Source organism: Hoplias malabaricus, chromosome X2 (assembly GCF_029633855.1).
Source record: "Hoplias malabaricus isolate fHopMal1 chromosome X2, fHopMal1.hap1, whole genome shotgun sequence".
NCBI classification, from domain to species: Eukaryota; Metazoa; Chordata; class Actinopteri; order Characiformes; family Erythrinidae; genus Hoplias; species Hoplias malabaricus.
The window spans coordinates 46,901,125-46,923,974 of record NC_089819.1 but is presented as its reverse complement, the minus strand read 5'-3'; the positions used below and the strand labels follow the sequence as shown (position 1 = coordinate 46,923,974).

At 39.6% G+C, this 22,850-nt stretch overlaps 1 protein-coding gene across 2 annotated transcripts in view; it reads right to left on the bottom strand.

Moving 5' to 3' along the window:
* Window positions 1–613: 613 nt before the first annotated feature.
* The window catches only part of LOC136676392 (myosin-binding protein C, cardiac-type-like), a 51,548-nt gene continuing 29,311 nt past the window's right edge, over window positions 614–22,850 (bottom strand). Inside the window, exons 22-34 of one of the 2 annotated variants that reach the window (XM_066653372.1) lie at window positions 21,457–21,528; window positions 20,303–20,462; window positions 19,890–19,994; window positions 19,565–19,753; window positions 14,701–14,835; window positions 13,623–13,790; window positions 10,289–10,377; window positions 8,886–9,081; window positions 8,630–8,769; window positions 6,338–6,497; window positions 6,045–6,181; window positions 4,830–5,016; window positions 614–950 (exon numbers count right to left, since the gene is read on the bottom strand). In XM_066653372.1, coding sequence (XP_066509469.1) covers window positions 919–950; window positions 4,830–5,016; window positions 6,045–6,181; window positions 6,338–6,497; window positions 8,630–8,769; window positions 8,886–9,081; window positions 10,289–10,377; window positions 13,623–13,790; window positions 14,701–14,835; window positions 19,565–19,753; window positions 19,890–19,994; window positions 20,303–20,462; window positions 21,457–21,528 — 1,770 coding nt within the window. In that variant the 3' untranslated portion in view covers window positions 614–918. Of the gene's footprint in view, window positions 951–4,688; window positions 5,017–6,044; window positions 6,182–6,337; window positions 6,498–8,629; window positions 8,770–8,885; window positions 9,082–10,288; window positions 10,378–13,622; window positions 13,791–14,700; window positions 14,836–19,564; window positions 19,754–19,889; window positions 19,995–20,302; window positions 20,463–21,456; window positions 21,529–22,850 lie in introns of those variants that run through there. The other variant, XM_066653371.1, reaches the window with a different exon arrangement.

Genomic DNA, 22,850 nt, shown 5'->3' with positions numbered 1-22,850 from the left:
CTGTATTTGAAGGATGTTTTGCGGCACGGTGCTGCAGCAGGTAGTGTCACAGCCACACAGCTCCAGAGACATGGAAATTGTGGGTTTGATTCCCACTCCAGGTGACTGACTGTGAGGAGTGTGGTGTGTTCTCCCTGTGTCTGCGTGGGTTTCCTCCGGGTGCTCCGGTTTCCTCCCACAGTCCAAAAACATACGTTTGTAGGTGGATTGGCGACTCAAAAGTGTCTGTAGGTGTGAGTGAATGTGTGAGTGTGTGTGATGCCCTGTGAAGGACTGGCGCCTTGTTCCTGCCTTGTGCCCAATGATTCCAGGTAGGCTCTGGACCCACCGCGACCCTGAACTGGATAATGGTTACAGATAATTAATGAATGAATGAATGAATAAAGGAGGTTTTGAATGGAAAATGAATAAAGGAAGGGTAGCCTCTGATGTTATAATGTTAGCGATCCCTGACGGAATCTGTCAGGCCACTGAACACAAAGCACGTATTTGAAGAAAGACCCGGTTCTGTGATTGAGTGTTATTTAACACATTTATTTTTCCTTAAATTACAGAACAGCACTTTCAATGTGCCGAAGAAAAGTAAAACACCACATAAACTGAAATAGTGAGGCATATGGTGATTCCCTCTCATAGATATCATTCATATCTTCACTTCAAACAAATGACCAAATGGACACAAGCAGCAAACACATGGCTAATGAGTGAAATGATTAAGCAGTGATTCTCTGGGAGACACGAAGCATGAATGTATATGGGGTGTGCGCATGAACTCGGATGAATAATCAAACAAAGACAATGAAATCTTTCTTCTCTGGAGTATGACCTTTGACACATCCTGAGGTCAGTCTGGAGGACTGAAAGAGGGCCATATGGGGCCCGTGGAGGTCCATCTCAGAGTCAAGTCTGATGTACGACTCACTTCTTGGTGTCCTCTTTGGCGATTTGAGCTGCAAAAGAAGGACAGAAACCTAAAACAATGACCTTTGTTTGTGCAGCATTTAACAGTTATTCAATAATTAGGGGTGGTTCCCCAGACAGATATTAACCCTAGTCCTAGACTATATCCTCTTTTCAGTGTAGTTCAGGACTAGCCTTAATCACCGTCTGGGAAACCACTCTTTAGAGCCTGTTTCCCAGACTAAGATTAAAGCTAGACTAAAAATGAAGACAAAACCTAGAACGACAGTTGCCATGGTGAACTTTCATCGATCATTGATGCAGTAATGTCATAAAAGCCTTGGCTTAATCCAAGTCTTGCAACCAGCCCCTGAAGTAATATTTCAACTGTAAAACAGATGTGTGTGTGTGTGTGTGTGTGTGTGTGAAAGAGAGAGAGATACCCACAATATTCAAACCATTCCATTAAGGCAAGCTATGAGATTACATGCACTTTATTTCCTTGTCAGCTTTTACCATGAGATCCAAATAACAGCCTTAATGATGCAAAACATTGTATGTGTGCAGTACATACACAGCATGTCTCAAACTCATTTGTTATTTGCACTTGTCCTGTGGAAGCTTATGGCAAGGACATAATTTATATATATATATATATATATAAACACCCTGAACATTAGAAGACTCTTTTGCAATGATTAAAGGGTTCTTTAAAGGGGTTCTTCAGATTGATGTAGATTTTGCCTTAGATGGTTCTATATGGGGCGGCACGGTGGTGCAGCAGGTAGTGTGTCACAATCACACAGCTCCAGGGGCCTAGAGTTTGTGGGTTCAATTCCCACTCCGGGTGACTGTCTGTGAGGAGTTGGTGTGTTCTCCCCGTGTCTGTGTGGGTTTCCTCCGGGTGCTCCGGTTTCCTCCCACAGTCCAAAAACACGTTGGTAGGTGGATTGGCGACTCAAAAGTGTCCGTAGGTGTGAGTTTGTGATTGAATGTGTGTGTGTGTTGCCCTGTGAAGGACTGGCGCCCCCTCCAGGGTGTGTTCCTGCCTTGCGCCCAATGATTCCACGTGGGCTCTGGACCCACCGCGACCCTGAACAGGATAAGCGCTTACAGATAATGAATGAATGGTTCTATATGGCATCAAAAACAGTCCTTCTATCAGAACAACCTTGAAATTATGTGCCATATTGAACCCTTTTTCTAAAAGGTGCTGTATAGAACCATCTATAGCACATTCTACATCCATCTGAAAAACCACTTAATGATGCAAAGAACCCTTTAATCATGCAAATGTGTTAGTTATTTGGTTTGTTTTTAATGCCATATCTGCCCATAAGGCCACATTCATGGCAGGAAAGGTAGTAAGATGTAATTTATTTACTAATACAGTTTTATTTTAGAGATGTTGAGGCTGCCATCTATATAAGTTTGTCAAATGTGTTGCTTAAGTTTCATTATTGACAGGAATTTTAGGAGTGCTGATGCTTTCGTGTTGTTGAACAATTCTGTTATGGACTTTGCAATTATAGGATCTGTTGACTCTCACGGCCAAAATCAATATAGTCCAACATTAAATATTTTATCGTAAGCAATGTTTGGCATGTTTTAATCATACAAAAGGTTCCTCAAGTGTTCAGAATTCTATATAGAACCATTTACTTTGTACCTCATTGTAGAACCATAATTTTGAGTGTAGCTTTGTTTGACTGAGTTAGAAATCTTATGGGCATTTATCCGCCATGTCTATAATACTAAGCTGCTATTACAACCTGAGCAACAGACTTGCAGTTATTTATGTCCAGAATGAAACAGTACAGGAAAGATTTGTTTGAGCCACAAATTTTGCCACATTTTGGGACAAACCTCTTAATGAACAGGCGCATGTTAAGATGATTCTCTAGCACATAAACAGAACTTAAACTCTAGTGACAGCTGAGTACCTTCTTTCTGGCCATGTAACATAGAGGCAGCTGTACAGTGATGGTGGGCTTACCTTCATAACATTTCACACAGAGCAAACCTGACTTTATTCACGAGCTGAGCGAGTCGGTGGGGACGGGTGAGGAGAAATAGGAAACAGCAAGGAGGTTAGGTTAAAGTTGGACACACCAAATCTCATGGATCTTTGTTAAAGGATCCATTCTGGACCCTTGGAATGTACACTGAGATACATATAACTGATACATATCCGGTTACATGAAGATAATAATGCAACAGAAAACATAAAGACATGTTGATATATGCCAGAAATGTCCATGTTTAACACACATGGCCGGCATCCTAATGGATGGATTCTTAGAAGATTATTGATGTGTTGAACTGCACTTTAAAAGTATTTAATCATAGAAAACCTTCTTTAGATCTGGATTTCATGTGTCGGGTAAATTAAGTTCATACAGAATTACTTTTCTCAGTGCAAGATTAGTGGCTAATGAGACAGCCTTGTATGGGTGTGAAACCATGGATTCTGTTTCATCAGCATATATCTAGCCACATGAGTAAATACTGTTGCTGTCCAAAGAAACATGTCAATTTGTAGTTTACTACATCATTTGAACACAGTAGATTTCCTTGAATGGACCAATAGAAATGCTCCTAATTTACCTGGAATAAAATCTTTTTACATTGACTTATGTTGAAAATTATGAGGTTTTTCTCCTATACAGTTACTGTTTTGGAGATACATGCTTTTCTTTGGAGAGCAATGACAGGAGAAAATGGTTCCTATAAGATAACACTGCAGTGTCACTCATACACATGCTCATATTTGACCAAACATTGTACAATGCAACTAAATGACTACAGTAGGGTTGTGCCATATCTTATCATTCACAATAATATCATAATTTCTAAGTGATATAATGACGATATTCTGACTTGTTTTTAATGACGCCATGCAGTTACCCATAATATGGCATATGTTCTTTACATGAGTCATTTAGCAACAGTGAAGTATGGTGAAAAGTGGCTCCAAAATGGAGAGTGACTTCAATCGTGTAGGGTTTGTTTAGTTATAGAATATCTGATGTACAAAAACCATTGTATTATATTATTATTATATATTAAATATATTTAATTTAATATAATTAATATTGATATAACATTTATTTTGTTGCATTAGTCTGTTCTTGAAATGAATAAAAGCATTTTTCAGTGTTTTCTTGATATCGCCAAGAATATCGTTATCACCAAAATACACTAAAATATCGTGATATTATTTTAGGGCCATATCGTCCACCCCTAGACTACAGACAGGAATGTTAAATATAGCACATAAAATAAATGAAAAATCTATGTATTTGCTGTGTCTTACAGTGTCCAAGCACATACACACTTCCCATGCATTTTATTACAAGCAGTTTTAATTCATGATTTCCTGACCATTTTCCAACCTTTATGCCTCCAAATAGGCTGAATTTGTTTCTGTGCCTTTAAGACTCATTGCTGTTGTGCATTTGTATTATTTCTCACATCTCTCAATTTGAAAAAACTGTAAAAATATTTTTCTGTACAGTTACCACGATGTAAATGAGCTCTGCTCTCATTGGCTGTCCGGTGCAGCTGGGCTGAAACATGCCGTATAAATTGAACATGAAATGACAGTGCTGAATGTATGCAGGTTGTGTGGGTGCACGTATGTAACACATTTAGTTTTTTATGATGTCATACAAACAAAAAAGATACAAAAAATCACTAAATATGGACTGGGCAATGAAAAGCACCTTTCAAAACAACTTCTCCAAGCAGTGTTTACATACCGTCTTTCGCCAAAAAGAAAACTGAAATGTAATAGTGACCCTTTAACCTCTTCATACAGATTTCTAAAATTCAATTTGATAATGAAAGAGCTGTCTGAAGCTGTGTTCCCCATTGGATAATTAAAGGAATGATTTCTGAAAAGGTTGAAGGTGAAGCATGGTACTTACGGCGAACCTCCAGCTTGCACTCCACTGTGTCCTCTCCACTGGCATTTACAGCTTTACACATGTACACCCCTCCGTCAAATGGACATGGCTTTCGGATCTCCAGGGTCAAAATTCCCTGCTTGCTGAACATTCGATACTTGGCTTCATTTGTGATGTCCATTTTGTTCTTGTACCATGTGATTTTGGGCTGAACAGACAGAGGTAGGGGAGTTTGAGACTATTAATGAATGAATGTACCAGCTACCTCTACTTTTACATCCCATGGCTGGGAAACTCTTTCTGAAAATGTCAATAAAGTCTGTAGGGACCACTAGTGAGTTTACAAGCATTATATTAGTTCTTTTCCCTGCTGGTCTAAAATGGAAGTACACATCCAGACTGATGTTATCTACATTGACATTCATTGACTTAAAAGATTGGCTTAATCTTCCTGGAAGCTCTTTCTGTTTCTATTTACAACTCAGACCTGTTTTCAATGCTTATGAAGCTCCAGGTGGGGGGTTTTCTATAGTAGTACTTCATACACTTATTAAATCTATTTAATCTAAAACCATATCTTTAAATTCTACTATTAAACAAAGACAAACTGGTCAAACCAGGCCTTATGGGGTGCTTTATGAATGCATTATAACATGTTATGAATGTGCTTAAATATTCTTATACACAGCTTATGCTTAGAAAGTTACTGATACACATCCCTCTTTCTCATATTAATATCTGATACCATTGCCGTCTCTTTCTATCAACCACTACATTTTAACTTCTACAGATATTTTTGGACTAGAAATTTCTATGGTACAAAAACTGAAGGAACATTCAGGCCCAGTCCGATTCTATTGTTAACATCAAACAAATGGTGTAAGTATTTATTTATTTATTTATGTATTTATTCTGTCTGTGCTAGCCTTCTAGATTCTGCGGCTTGGGGTCGAGATCAGAATCTTTGGCATTGTTTTCCTTCTATTCCCTCACTCTCTCTTCCCTCTTGTTCTGTTTGATGTTATTATTTATAAGAAATAAATAATTGATCAAAGGTCATTTTTCCAGCTGTGAGTTTGCTGATTTCCTGTATCCAGAAATAATCCCAGACACTCACTTGTCTCAGAGTGTCTTTTTTAAAAGGTTTTCACATGCAACACAGTTTGAGAAGCTTGTGTCATATGCCAAAATGACAGTCCCTGACCCTTTTATGTCAGGGGGTCAAGCTCGCCTCACCTTGGGGATGCCTCGTACAGAGCAGCTGAGAGTGGCGTTGTAGCCTGAAATGATTGAGCGGTTGACCAGTGGGTGGGTGAATTTTGGCGCCTCTGAAAAGTCATGGTCTTTGTACCTGGGTGGCTGGTATTCGACGCCTGAGGACAGAATGTAATGTCAGAGTTGCTTAATTATATCTGGGAATTGTAAAATATTAGTTGGCAGTTAATATAATGAAATGACTACCTAAAAAATGTAATTAATTTACAAGAGTATGGGATAAACAGCAGTCTTAAGTGTTCAGGACCTCTCACCTGTTTTCTGGATGTAGGCGCTGTCTTTAGAGAGGCAGGGCTCTGGGCTCAGCCCCACCATGTTCATGGCGAACACCCGGAACACATACTCGTTCCCCATGATCAGATCTGACACCACACAGTTAGTGCGACGATACTGCTCGTAGACTGTGTACCATTCCTGTACAACAAACCCATACACACATTATTGTCACAAACACGGTGCATTTCCTACAGATGATCCAAACATGTGCAGTTCTGTGCAAAAGTCAGAGACCCCCTGTAATTCATTTAAACCCTTGCTTCAGACCTGGATATATCCTCAGGTGTTTCTTGTTTCTGCTCTACTGTGAGAAAACAGCATTATAGATCTAAAATGATGTGGAGCTGTCCAAAATGTTTTATTGAGGAAAGAGCACCCAGACCTCAACAGCACTGACTTTGTTTAAGATTTTTTTTGTTTGTGTCATAAAAAGCATAACATGCAACCGATCTCTAATGATGAGCTATGGGGGTTGGTAAAAATGCACACGGAATCAAACAAAACATAAAAAAAATGATTATCTTTAGTTGCTGAAACCTGAAACGTATGTTTTTGCATTTTTTTCTGATGCTGAAAAATGTATATATTTGTATATGTGTATGTAAAATGTATATATGTATATAATTCTAAACCATTTTTGTTGTTAAAGAGTAGCCTCTGACTTTGGCACAATAGCTGTAGTACCACACTCATATTTGTCTTGCAGATTCTTTTTTGGATCAGAAATCCTCATGAGCAAAACTGCAAAAAGTTGGACAACACAAGTTTTCTTGCAAATTTGACAAAGCAATGGCCTTGTGCTACATATTTATAGACATGATTCCTGTAGACACACATGCTTTCAATAAGTTACAAGCATGGACAATCCAAGTATAGATGGGGTGCTGCAGTCATCCAGCAGCTGTCTGCTTTTGTCTAGTCTATGTAACATAACAGCAAAAAAAACCAACCAGTTACCTTGTTAATCTTCATCAGCTTTGTCATTAGCGCAAACATATTCTCAGCCTTATCGGACATTCAATATTATATTTCACGATTCATAAATATGTAAGTATACAGCAGTCATTGTCAGTGTTTTACACTGCAGTATTGTGTTACATATTTATTAAGCCTTATGTCATTAGCATGATAATGCAGACAACAAAAGTAGACTGTTGGCCTACAGACATGTTCCAAGACAGAGAGCCTAAAGTGCTTTTATATTTAGTAGCAGGGCATCTCTGATTTCTCATGAAGATAATGTCCAGTGAAATGTGATGATGCTGCATTGTCCTGGATGTGCAGAGAGGAATAAACTGGCCTTAATACCAATGAGTGCTGAACCTCACAACAATATCCTTTCTTATTTAGTTGCAAATAGCAGATGATGGACTGGAATTTGAAGTTAAATGTATACTTAAAGCCTCTTTATTCTCATGAGGTCTAATACAAATTACTCAGTAGTCTCTCTGAATTTACATTCTATAGAGTGGGTCCACCATATGGAAGTGGCCTTACTTTAAAAAATGCAGAATCTCTGATACATCCAGTCTCTAGGTGTCAAGTAAAGTGCCGGTCTCATTATGTTAAGAAGATATTCAAGATAGTGTTCCTTTGTGGGTGTCCCTCAAGAAACTCTCCCTATTGGAGTAAAAGTTTCTCCTGATTCCTGATTGGATAGTAATCTACTATGTGGTGCTAATGCTAAATCATCAAGTTCAGAATCTTGATGGTTTTGCTTTCTTTTTGAGTTCCTAGTGGCTGGAGAACAGAATGGAGAAAGAATATTGTGCTTTTATAGCCAAATTTTACTCATCAAGACTATCATCTTCCAATGTTCGTGTCTTTACTGAATCATTGCAGAGAACAACAGGGTGAAGAGTGCAGTGTATTGGCAGCATTTAGAACCAGGCCAAGGCTGCAGAACAGGGAAGTGGCCAGAGGCATGCCTGGCCTTTGTTGAGGGCCACTGTTGCTCCCAGATGAGGTGGAGTGAGTGTCATTTTGGAGCTTTGGGCTGAAGTCTCCAAATGTTCTGAATGGTGTCCTGCTCTACCTCTGAAACATTTGAGCCAAGTGTCACAAGAGGAGCTAAAAACCAGAGTGCTGTCCATGCCATCTTGCATCCCTTGTGCATAGCACACATACATTAATCAATTATAGTGGTGTGTCCAGGGGCTTAGCTGCGTTTGTTGGACATGGGCAGGGTTATAGAATGTAGATGGTGGGACAGAAAGAGCATCTCTCATTTCTCTCTCTCTCTCTCTAAAACTATGACCTGCAGCACCTACCATGGTCTTCTTGTCAGCTTTTTGAATGTTGTACCCGATAATATCACAGTTGCCATTATCTTTAGGCGGTTTCCACTCCAGTGCCACATTAAATCCCCACACATCCACCACCTTCAGGGTCTGAGGAGGTCCAGGAAGATCTGGCAGAGAGAGACAACAGAAAAACTCCCATATTACGATTATACGTATTAGAAAAATAAAAAAGCAAATAATGTGTGTATGTAAAATTAAATGTGTGGATCATATGAGGACTTACCCACAATCTGAATGGACAAACTGACCTTGTCCTCCACATTCTCAATTTGCACCTGGAGCTCATACACCCCAGAATCCTTGCGCTCAGTCCTCCTGATGAACAGGATGCTGTCCGTATCACTGTTCCTCACACTCACCTGCTTGGGGTCGAGAGGCTCACCGTTTTTCAGCCAGGTCACTTTTGGCCTTGGCTTACCCTGGAGACGATGTTTGGAGTTAGCAAAATGTGATTGTTGGGTGTGGTGAAGCTGAAACTTGGACAGGCACCATGTCTACGTTAAATGGATTTCATTCGTCCGGCTTATGATATATTTCTATTCGAAATTCTTTGGGATTTCTTCATAGTTTTAAGCAAACACCAATTCCGCCAATTCCACTATCTATTATCTAGGGTAAAGGCTAGCACATGCTTATTCTGCAGCCACCTCAACTTTTTGAACTGGTATTATAATATCATTTGACACCTCAATGAAAAAGAATAACACTGCACAATTCCTACATGAGTCCTACCTGAACAACACTTACTAAAACAGAGAAAGTGAGGCCAATTATGCACTTTTGGACTCAAAATTCCAATTTCCAAACAACAGGGTCAGTGTCTAGACAATTGCGCAAGCAAAAATTCCCCCCAAAATTCAAGAGGCTGATATGCTCATATTCTCTAACAGATATTTAAATAGGGGAAATGCCATTTCAAGAGTGTGATTTTACATGTAAATAATGACATGTGTGCGAGGAAGGCAATAGCCTAATGGTATTTCAAATGCATAATGTTACCCATATGCAGGAATCTTAATGAGCTCATCACTGTAAGGTTGGCCCAGCACCAGTGCGTGTTTGTGTGCACTGGCCTGCTGTTTTTGTGTAACACAGTTCCCCACTGAGTCTTCACAGCTGCTGTTCCCATTCGTGTCAATGACACTTATCAAGCTGCCATCTGTAAGCGGCCTCTCTCATCAGGTTTCAGTCACCCAGCTCTGTGTATTTATAGACTTACATATAGAAAGAGCATAGGCCATTTCTCTCCTTGCGAACTGCCATAAGCACAGTACTGTAGGCCTACATGGGTTACTGTTTCAGTCTGAGCAAGCATGCTGCTTTTAGATGCCAGATAAAAGAAGACAGTCAAATGGCCAGTCATAGCTATAGACACATGCTTAAGCATGCATGATTCAGACTGGTAGCACTGATTTGGGAAAGCTTTCAGAACAGGCTGAGGTAGAGGAACTAGAGGTAGAGGATAACGTAGAGGTTAACGTTAACCAGTGGCTCAAAGTAATGAGACTTTAATACCTGCTGACCTTCTGTATTATGCAATAAATCTTGGGTTACCTCTGTGTCAGATCCTACACACAGGCCCCATGTGGTCATTAGAGTGAAACAACCTGGACAGCTGTTCCTCACCTGGAATGGGATCATAAGGTTAACACTCTCCCCAACTTTCTTGATGAGGGTCTGACGGAGATTGCGAGGGAGCCAGATTTTGGGGCGCTCTGTTGGAACGGAAGACAAAACATCACCAAAGTGGACAGTACAGTGTGTATAAGACTTACAATAGAGGTCTAACATCACACTCAATAATTTAACTATGATACAAAATGGTGGCTTTTCGTTTCAATTACCATGTACCAATCAGTGTTAACATTAAAATTACCTACTTGGTTGTACACTCATTGAGGAGCACTTTGTAGTTCTACAATTACAGACCATCTGTTCCTCAGCATACTATATTAACCCCCTTTTCCCTATTATTAAATAGTCAGGACCACCACAGAGCAGGTATGATTTGGATAGGGGATTGTTCTCAGAGCTGCACTGGCACAGACTTAGTGATGTTTATGTAAGTGTATAGTTAGTTAGCGTGTTGTACTGGTACAAGTAGACCCAACACAGCAGTGCTGCTTTCATGTCGCTGCAGGACTGAGAACAATCCACCAACCAAAAATATCCAGCCACCAGAGTCTTGTGTCCACTGATGAAGGACTTGAAGATGATTAACACAAACTGCGCAGCAGCAGATGACCTCGCTTTGATTTTGCATCTACAAGGTGGGCCAACAAGAGAAGTGCACCTAATAGAGTGAACAGAGAGTGGGCACAGGGTTAAAAACTTAAACAGCACTACTGTGCCTGATCCTACTTTCTCTGTGGTGGTCCTTTGGGGTCCTGACCACTGAATCATTAAGTAGCAAGGTGGAAGGGGGATAACAAAGTATGAAGAGCAACAGACGGACTACAATCTGTAAATGCAGAACTAAAAATGTTACCTATATGATTAGTAGAGCTGAAAAGAGAACAATGAATTTAGAAATAATTTCACGTTAAAGGTTTTTCTGATTAGTGCTTAAATATACATTAATATATGTTTTGCATTTCTGTCATCTATGCAGTGCTGTGGGCCAGAACTGTGCTGACATGCTCAATACACAATAACATTTTATTTTGGATGAACAATGATAGCCATTGGGAGTGCACAGTGATTCACATCACTAAAGGCTTATTACTGAGTTTTAATAACAATAGCAATAATAAAATAATTGGAAAACTGTACATTATATATTACAGCTGCACTCTAAACTACTGCTTTAAAGGAACACTAGGAAAGATATTTGCTTCTGAGAGTCTTTGCCTTTTTAAAAAAAAAATTATACCAGTTATGTGCCTAAGTCCATTCATTCATTCATTCGTTATCTGTAATCGCTTATCCAGTTCAGGGTCGTGGTGAGTCCAGAGCCAGAGCCTGGAATCATTGGGCGCAAGGCGGGAATACACCCTGGAGTGGGCGCCAGTCCTTCACAGGGCAACACAGACACACACACCTATGGACACTTTTGAGTCGCCAATCCACCTACCAACGTGTGTTTTTGGACTGTGGGAGAAAACCCACGCGGACACAGGGAGAACACACCACAGTCACCTGGAGCGGGAATCGAACCCACAACCTCCAGGTCCCTGGAGCTATGTGACTGCGACACTACCTGCTGCACCACCGTGCCGTCCTGCCTAAGTCCAGCTATTTTAAAAAAATTTTTAGTACCACTTACTTTTCCAGCCTTTTGTTGACCCTGTAGCAACATTTCTGAGACATGTTTCTGCCATCAAGATCTAAATGAGTCAATATTTTTTCATGAAATGGTAAAATGTCTCCCTTTCAACATCTTACATGGGCTCTATATTCTATTGTGAACAAAATTTGGGTTTAGGAGACATGAAAATCATTGTATTCTTCATATTTTTAAATAATTTTTACATTTTACACAGCGTCCCAACTTTCCAACCGTGTTGGAATTGGGGTTGTAAGATAAAAGATTATGAAGTGTTCCTTTAAGGAGCCATTTCTATATAACCACAACCATGTAGCTAGGTGTTTGAACGTGTACAAAACATAGCCATAGGCTCAACATAAGCCAGCAGGATCATTTAGCGGTAACTATTCATAAGGACAAAGCCTTCATTTATCTGCATCGCAGCAAACACAAGCTCTCATCAGGGCCCTCTGCCAGATGAGCACTTAGCACCATATCGTCTTATCAGCGAGCGGAAAGTCTGGGGGGCCTGGACTCTAAAATAACCCCTAGCTTATCTTCTTCCCTTCCCAGTACTAATGCTCGATTTTGCTGAGGACAGCTGGCAGACATGGAAATGCAAATGAATGTTTTCAAAGAGGACTCATGACATCTGTCCTATCACACATGGTGCTTGCAGAGCGGTTAGTTTAGTAGTTAACTTCAGCGGTATGAAACAGTTTGTGGAGTAAATGTAATCCTAGACTCTATAACTAATTGTGAAATGGATCAGTCTGAGGAAAATTAATTTGATAATCGAATCAAGACAGAGTTAAAATCTATTTGTGTATTGAGCAATAATAGAATAATTGAGCTAGAAGACAGTCTATGTATGTGACCGAGGGAGTTTTTTTAATTGCATATATGGCCCTTTGGCCTTTTGACATATACCATAGCTTACATCTATTTATGATAATATTTTCATCCTTTCATTTATTATCTGTAAACACTTATCAAGTTCAGAGTCACAGTGCATCTGGAGCCCACCCAGAATCACTGGGTGCCAGCAGGAACACACCCTGGAGGGGGAGCCAGTCCTTCACAGGGCGACACACACACACATACATACTTACACATTCACTCACACACATGGACACTTTTGAGTCGCCAATCCACATACCAACATGTGTTTTTTGGACCATGGGAGAACACAACAAACTCCCCAAACAAACATCAGAATCCCAGAGCTGTGTGACAGCGACACTACCTTTTGCACCACCATACCGCCCTATTATGATAATCTCCAGAGCTATAATGAAACCTATGTCCAAAACTGGCTGGTACATGCTGATTTGACTTAGCTCATTTGTAAAGCAGTTGATTTATTTGTTACACAATTGATCAATTAAGGGTGGTTTAAATGGGTTTTCTACATAGGCCGACTCTTTCTGAAGGAAAATAAAGATCCATGATTGGAACAGCCTTGTCTGTTCATCTAAAATATGTATTACCCCAAGCCATTTGTACAATTTGATTGAATATGTATGCCATTAGTTATGATTTGTTAAGTGTTTATAGTAGAAAAACATCTTGAATGATATATTTTACAATATCCTCAGACACAGACCTACTATAGAAGTTTTCCAGATGAAAAAGTATAATATCAAAATTTAATCCAGCAGTTATGAGTAAACGTATATATAGCAGCTTGAGTGTTATATGTGATAAACTCACGCATGATCTCTCGGATTGTGACAGCCTGTGGCAGACTGGCAGGTGGGCTGGGACCAGCCACATTATACGCCCTTACACGGAACTGCATCTTCTCTCCTGTGGGCAGGTCACGGATAATGATTGAGGTTCTCTCCGTGAGGCCCTCAAATGCTGGAATCCACTCATCAGCTAGAGAAGATGAAAATAAGTCAGAGTCTCACAGAAACGCCAAAAGCCAAAGTATGAGTTTAACTGAATTAATTAAAGAGAATTTTAAAAAGACTCTAGTACAGCATCAGTACCCACAGTCTTCCAGAGTCCTTCATTACTACATGGATTGAAGAATTACATAAATTCCATGCTGGTTTAAGTTGGTATGTGCTATATATGATGATTTTGTGCTGCATCTAAAACAGCAGAATCCAGCACTAGGCTCATATTGATGGGACAGAGCAAAGCAAACACAAGTATGGATAAATAATTGTATTCATTAAAAACAAAAAAGAGGAAGTAAAGAACATAGCGAAAATGGCTAAAAACCAGGGTTTCTGCTCCACCTTCCACACTCCTGGGCTCTCACTCTGAACTAAGATGTGGTTCATTCTCATTTGAAGGAACTGTTTGTTCTGAAAAAGGCGGTTTAGACAAAGGCAGAACGGTTCTGTAGTGTTTGATCCCAGTGTTATTTTGACATAAATAAAGTCACAGACATTTTATTAAGGCCCTAAGAGAACGGTTGTGGAAAAGGAGTATATGTCCCCTTTGAAATGTATGCCCTGAGTTTATCAGCGAGCCGTAATTTGGACTTCATGGTTGGTCAATTCAGCTCAAGATTTAGCTCAAGAATGAAATTATAATTGAAAAAATTTGAGGGCTCCTTAAGGGTCTGTGTGGCCTTGTCTATTGGCACATGTTGTTATAGCATTATCTTGAGGTTAATTAAAAAGGAGATCTAGGTAATGTGAATCTTAGAAGTTTAACCCCTGGTAATGCCACTCCTAGTCATCTGGATACTCTTTATGGTTGGGTAGGATGGCCCTTCTTCCCCTCAGCCCTAATTTAATGTACATAGTGCATGCATGCATGCATATGAACTTACAGCCTTCTTTGCAGTACTCGACCCCATAGCCATCAATTCCAGCTGAGCCGACTTTCTCTGGAGTCCTCCATTTAAGTGAGATGGTGGTGTCACTGATGTCATCCACGCACAGGCCAGTAGGTTCGCTGGTAGGGGCTGAGGAAAGTACAGAATATTTTGGTGGACAATACAAACGGTTGAAGATGTGTGGCACCTCACTTTAATAAATGATTGTATATTTGCATGGATTTTCTTCTTTTATTGAGGAAAACTGTTCTTAAATCATTGTATTCGTAGATTAGCAAACTTAGTAAATTAGAATTTTCTGGAATATCATTTTATATGACTGCATCAACACATGTGTTTTATAATTTCACAATATTCCTGGGCTTAAACTACTGCTGTCTCAAAACTGCTGCAGTGTACTGCTGCAGGCATTCATTTCAGGGCAGGTCTCTGAGTGTTTGACATTGTGTTTGTAGAGGAATTCAAATGGAAAACACTAACACTAAATGATATTGTAACGCTGTAGAGATGAGGAGGCTGAAATGCACATGCAAAATTAACTTTATTAGACATAAATGCGAACAAATAATTAATGCAAAACACGGAGAGACTATAGATACACTAAGACTGCCGTTACACATACACAGGAAAAAATACAAACATGACTGACACCAACAGATACAAACACAGGGCTTATAACGGCTAACATGACAAGAAACACCTGTGAACTAGATCACATGATCCCTAATTGTTTACAGGTGTGGGGCATGGTTACAGGACATGAGGGACCAAAGCAAACAGGACATTGACTAACCATGACAGATATCAAAACACTACTGATCATTAAAACAATATAGCCATGTCTTGAGGTTTTTATTCACGATAACCACAAACTGTAAGCATATAAGATCTCCTATTTTAAATGTGTTCAAACAGTCATTTGGTAATTCAGCTGTAACTGGGCAGTTTTTAATTTCTGAAGCAACATTTAGAGGTCAGACTTCACACACGAAGGAAAAAATACTTATCTCACTGTGTATTTTTAGCTTGGAACTCTGCTTTGAGGTGCACATTTACTAATCTACCGGAGACCAAAGGTGGAATCATAATACTTTGGTACTATGTGGATTTACTACGACTTGTCGCCAGGGTGTTTTTAATCCTGTGCACTTGTCACTGGGAGAACTAGAGCAAAGCCCTTTCACCACAAGAAGGAGCAATGGAAACTATGAGACCAATAAAACTGAGGCCTAAGTGAGGTACATCTAACTTTACTTTGTGGGCAACCTTTACGGTGAACTGCCCCGAACAGTTGAACATAACTGTCATTGCTTGAATGAGAGCAAGTTAAACTTGAGCTAGCAGTGATAAGAAATGCTCAGAGACATAGATGGTGTCGGTGTTGATGCTGCAGCTTCTAGGATAGGAATAGTTTGTACTGGTGTCACCCTGATAAATAAATGAATCCATGGTATGATTGTTATAAGTTAGATTTGTGATTGTGCAGCTTCATGTTAAGAAGGCATGTAACAAATCGTGATGTATTTACTCTTACAAATAGTTTATATAGCACACGTGTGTCATGACAGTGTCTATAAATACATATGTAATCCCATTAATAAAAACTTAAACTGATGCACGTCTGTAATTACATACACCATGTGTAAATACATATTTACTGGAAACACTTAATACAAAGGGAAACACGCCTTAAATCTGATTAATTCCAACTGGATGACTGCAGCTCATCTAAAAACTAATCAATAAATCATAAACAATTCCAAAATATAAGGTGTTATGTGTAATACTTAAAATAGAGTAATCCCTGGCATAAGCTTGTACAGTTGCTTAAGTAGTTGTAATTAATCATTTTGAACCTAATAAAAATATAACATTTCTATATAAGGTTACAACTGTGAGGTGTTACGCTGTAAAAACTTAACATCAGTTACTGTGGGCATTGCAGTGTTCATGGTAAGCCATATAACACCTCATAAGTGCATCTATAAACACACACAGGAATTCAGGATTCATAAGAAGTGTTGCCAGATATTTTTCTATCTTGCCAAGACTAATTATCTGTGTTTCCCAAAGCATGGAATGCTACATGCTAACATGTTGTATATAATAACTAAAGCTGCTTTACAAGTGCAAGCATTCCAGTTCATAAATAATATATCAGCTGTAATGTCAAGAACAAAAAATACATATTCTATATATGGACTGTGTGTAGAAAACTCTTGCTTCCATATTTTCATTCCACTGTTGGATTATTTGTCAGCATGACTTTGTGACACAACATAAAGGTCTGCTGTCTTGTACAACTGAATGCTAACAAATTAATACCAGAAATGTAGATTCGAGATTTTGTTCCAGCTGTGATGACAGTGATGATGTTGATATATGGGTGGTACAGCATAGTGGTTAACATCACTGCCTTTCATGTGACTCACTGGGGTTTAAATCTACCTCCAAATCAAGCAAACTATACTGTACTAATAAGAATCCATAGACGAGACTCTCACATTTTGTCCCAAGGCTAAAATCTCCATTAAATTAAACCATCTACACCTGTTTATTTTGCAAACAAAGCCAATTCAGTCTTTGTGATTCAAAAGCTGCTTATATCACCACAAGAGAAATTCACACAAAACAAAATACATGCATTCCTTAGGTTTTCCACAAGGAGAGAATCAGATGCCTACTGCCAATAGGTTCCGGTTCTGGTTCAGGTTCAGGTGGAAGGGCAGGTTCTGATGGGGCTACTTCAGCAGGTGGTGCCCCCTCCTCTACTGTGGGTTCCCCCTCTGCTGGAACCGCTTCTCCACCTTCAGGTGGTGCAGAAGGTGATGGATCGGCACTGGGGCCTGGAGGTGGTGCAGGTGGTGCTTCCGCCTCAGGTTCTTTGACCCCTGCCTGGGCCTCGGCCAATGCATCCGATGGCGCCTCTTCAGCTGGCTTCTTCTCCGCGGTTTTGGGGAGCATAGGTTTGGTCATTTTGCTGCTGGGTCACTTTAAGCTACTGTAGATGTACTCTGTGATGATTCCTGAATGCCGTGTGTCTGTCAGTGAGCCTGTGATCCTCTTGTTCCGGCCTTTCTCCAGCACCTGCCCCTCTGGGAGCTGTGACCAGGGTTGAGGACAGTGGCAGTGCAGCTGGCTGAGTGTCCTCCCCCACCACTCCCTCCTTTCTGTGGTCTCCACACGACTGGACGCAGCCTCACGGCATGCTAATATGCCATTATTTATAGAATAGCATGCCAAGGATAGTTTCCTAATCTATTGTGTTGTAATGGATGGTACTGATAGCTTTGATTTTTAGAAACATTTAGGTCAGATCTTCAGCTATTTTAAGTTTGGGATTACGGCAGTCATTCTCAGATGTTTAGGAACCCCTGGTAAAATTATAGTTCTTTACATTTTAATGCACATTTTAGGATTTTCCCAACTATTTCAACTCAGTGCTATAAATAGAAACTACAGATTGTAAAACCACAAACTAGTAATCTAACCATAGGTATTCAAAGATTTGCATACCACATTTTTTTTAAATATCATCAGTACCAGTCACTCATGGCCTGCCATGGTCAATCCTTCAGCAGCCCGCAGTCTGGTCATTTCATGTCCATGATATGATGACATGTGGTTGAGTGGTTGCAGGTGTCTACAGTAAAGCAGCATCCCTTACTTGGCCAGCAGATGAAAGTACAGACACCTTGAGAGCAGCAGGATTGTCACAAGCTCACACACAATGCCCCTCACCTCTGACACTCTACCCCCACCAACACTGAAAATAAACTCAAGGTACTTCAATATTCTACCAAAACAGCAATATAACATTCGCACTTAGACACTGACAGCAGTGGTTAAAGAAAAGACACATCACTAATGTGTGTCTATCAATGTGTGCACCGACCTAATATTCTCCTGCTATGAAAACTAGCTGTACTTCAAATTGAGCTGTGTGATTGCACATTCATTTCTTTTTACAAAAAGAAACAATTATTAAGATTAATCCTTCTTGCTTTGTAATTATTTTAACTTGTAATTACCTTTCAAATATTTAGAATACACTGTCACATACAATGTTTTTGCATGCCAATATGTATCCAACATGCCTGTCATTGGTGTGTCCATCTGCTAGTTATGACTGTGATGCTCCATTGAGCTGTAGAACATAGAATAGAGCCTCTGTCATTGCTACTCTGGTCTCAGCTATGCAGAAACTTCAGTATGTAACTTTTGAAATAGGGTGAAAAACCTACCAAGGCTTACGTGGGTGGAAACACACCCCGGACAGGACACAACACACACTCACCCAGTAACAAATAAACACAAACACACACATACAACTGGGAACAATGTGGTATAACTAATTGACCTATCACATGCATTTTTGGAATGTGGAGGTTACCATAGCAACTGGAGAAAACACACACAGACACAGAGAGAACACAGAAGAACATACTAAACCTTGAGTGTGTCTCTGTGAGCTCTGGCAGTAACACTTCTGATATGCCTGACCTGTGTTTAAAATCTATTTATTTAATTATTTATAATAAATAACTAAAAAGCAATACTGGATTCCTCCCCAGAGACAGTTGTGCTACAATATATTTATTAGTTGTAGTGAGTAAAGATATGAGGTCTATGATTAAATTTCTCTGAAAGTAATAAGTAACCCCAATACTGTTTATTATGAGAAGGAACACTAATTATATATTTGAAAACAATGAACTTGCTTGGTACCTAGCATCAGAATATGTGTGTGGCCAAATTAATTTGTATTTTTTAAAGAATTTAACCAGACATTGAAGTAATACATGGCAATCAATCTCAGAAACACATGCCAAGTGTAAATTAAAGCAGTGAACCTCACCAACAGGTACGAATGGCTCTGAGGCAGGACTGGGCCGTGACATGCCAATAGCATTCACAGCGTAAACCCTCATCTCATAGGCCATGCCCTCAATCATCCTCTTAGCCTCGTATGTGGTCTCCTTGTAGGGGTCAAAGTTCAGCCGCATCCACCTGTAGCTCTTTTTCTTCTTCCGCTCCAGGACATAGCCTTAGATGACATACAGTTCACCAGGTTAAACTACTTATTAATGCATCTGTCCATTTGTCTTTATGAACTTTAAGACAAAAAAAAGAGGCCTAATGTATAGGATTAGTTTTTTACTTTTTGGTTGCGTGCAACTCACCCAAGACCGGCTGACCACCATCAAACAATGGAGGATCCCACTGGACAGTGCAGCAGTCTTCACCAACACTGAGGATTCTGGGAGCTTGAGGTGGGTCTGGCACATCTAAGGAAAGTTAAAAAAAAAAAAGGTTTGGGCTATTAGAGCAAAAGGTGTTCTAAAACACTTTGTATTCTTGAGGGCCTTTATGATGTATAAAAACTTAATAATCTTAAATAAAATCAAATATGATCCATATAATAATCCCCCTTAATACCCATAACCCTAATGTTTTAAATAAGCAGCTTTACACAAACTGTTTAGGTCAACTGCCTGATCCCTGTGTCTTTTACTGTGGTGCTGTATGACATTTTGTACACACTTTGCACCTTAAAGTAGCTGAACAGGTGTCCACAAATAGGAATACATCTTACCAACAACTTTCACATTAATGTCAGCAGTGTCTTCTCCTGCAGGATTCCGCACAATGACAGAGTACACGCCTTCGTCTTGTCGCTCAGCCCCCTCAATGGTGAAGATGCAGTGACCCTTAGTGCTCTCAACATGGACACGGCCTCCTGAATCTGTCAGTACCTAATAAACCGAGCACAACGAATTTAGCAGTCAGAGGATCTGCCTAAATAGTCTGTGGATGTCTGTCAACTACAGGAGGACAAACCCAAGCCGAATAAAAGTCAACATTCAAACTTACATGTTACAGTATCATGTTACATCAGTGTCAAAAGGTACATTCTGTTTTTGCTTTTCTTACTTACTGTATGTGAATGTAGCTGCCATTTTTGCTCAAACCATATTCTGAAAACTAAACATATGAAGCATGCACTCACCTGGTGCACTAAGAATGCTTCAGAACAGCGTGCAATGCATATGAAGTACTCTTAAAGAAACAAAATGCAACTTATTGAACACCAGAGTTATTGCCCTGAAACCTACCTTCAAAAAATAAAAATAAAAAATACAGTAAATCTGATGGAAATAGTATGATCATATTATTTTACCTAGTGATTTATTTTTCCTATTGAGAAAAAGCATATTTTAATCATAACAAAACCTATAATGGTAATAAAACATTCTAAATTGTAATGTAAATAAAAGGGACAATCTAGACCATTTTTACTTTTAGCAGCTAAATTCATACAAACCTTATTCATATGAAAATGTAATAATGTGAACTACTATCTCTCATTATTTTATTTTATTTTAGAGTTGTAACACATCAATATAGAAGAGGTAGGAGGTAGGAGTTTTATTTAATGCAAGCTTGGTTCTCAGATAAAAATCACAAAGAGATTAAGACTATGTAAATCATTTATAAGGACATATCATGGATAGTTCTATACGAAATCGTTTAGCACTCTGACTGGTATGCCTCATGGGAGGAAGTTATGAACATGTGGAAAGATAAACTAAGCTAAGTCCCCCTTTGGGAATAAAGGGGCCAAGACAGTATCACAATGCAGGGGCTGCAATAGGAGAAAGGCAATAACGACAAAGGTCAAGACATTCTCACAGCACATAATAATGAGAGATTTTGGTAGCGTTATTGTTTTAAAGGCCAAAAACTTACTTCACCATCCTTCAAAGTCCAGATGAAGGCTGGCTCCCGTTTTCCTTCTTCTGGTGTCTTTTTAGATTTATCCTACACAAGCAAAGCAGAAGCGGTGAGGGCCTGGCAAACAGGTGACATGTTAAGATCGAGATAGCAGTGTTCAGACAACTGCCTGAATACAAACCTTCCCAGAAGGGACCGTTCATGGAATATCAAGGAGCCCATTCCAACTCACCTTCTGGGCATCAGCTGGGGTCAGTAGCCCTAATGCTTGGAGCCCCTGTGTCAGCGTTAAAGCAAAGTGTAAAGGAGCACAGTAGTCTTTTAAAGCAGGCCAGCAAATTAATTGGCATAAGTGCGCTACCTACAGACTTACCATTTTGGAATATGAAATTAGTAGGATGGATAGGATTTCCAACAAAAATAACACCTTGGAAATATGGATATATAAATACTTCACGAGATGTTTAATACTAGTTAAAATGGCAATAGTGAAGAAGAAGAAGAAGAAGAAGAACAACAACAACAACAAGAGCAATGAGGAAAAAAAACATAATACTTTTGTAATCCCCGTGGGGAAATTCAGACTCCACACTGGACCCATCCATGGCAGTGAACATACACAATTTTAATGAGCAATTTTAATCACACACAAACTAGGGGCAGTGAGCACACACATATCCAGAGCGATGTGCAGTACCAGGGGAGCAGTTGGGTTTTAGTTGCCTTGCTCATGGGCAATTTTGCCATGAAATTTATGGGAAGAGAAAGCTCTGTTCCCTCATTTCCCCTGCCCCCATATTTCCTGTCAATCCAGGGAAATTAACCAGGAACCTTTCAATCAAAAGACCACTCCTCTTACCTTTAGGTGATGACTGTATAAATTCACATATTATTCTGCAGTATTGTGTAATAAAGATCCCCAACTGCAGAAAAGGCTGCAACAACTGCCAACTATTACATGGCAAAGGAGGAGGATTAGGGGATAAGCCTAGTGTCAGCCCCTGTGTCAGGTCCAAAACTGAAGAAAACATTTTATTCTATTCTATTTAGTGCCAAGTCTTTTGACCAGCACTTAGTCCACCATGCACAGCTGAAACAATAAACAAGAGTTATTGGGGAAAAACAGCACAGCTATGGTTCGGAGCCGAAGGCAAGTACTGCAGTCCGTCACAGCCTAGCTGTTGTTTCATAACACATGACTTTATGTTTTATACAGCAGTAGATAATAAATAAACAGCTGTGAAATTACCATTAAATAAGTTTTGACAGCTGCAATTTCTTTCACCACATGTGGTTTGTTGCTAAATCAGTAACAAACTCCAGTCAATCTCTGCACAGCTTGGATCAGCCTCCGCTCACTAACCACTTCACTACACTATCACTAACACTAACCACCTCACTACACTATC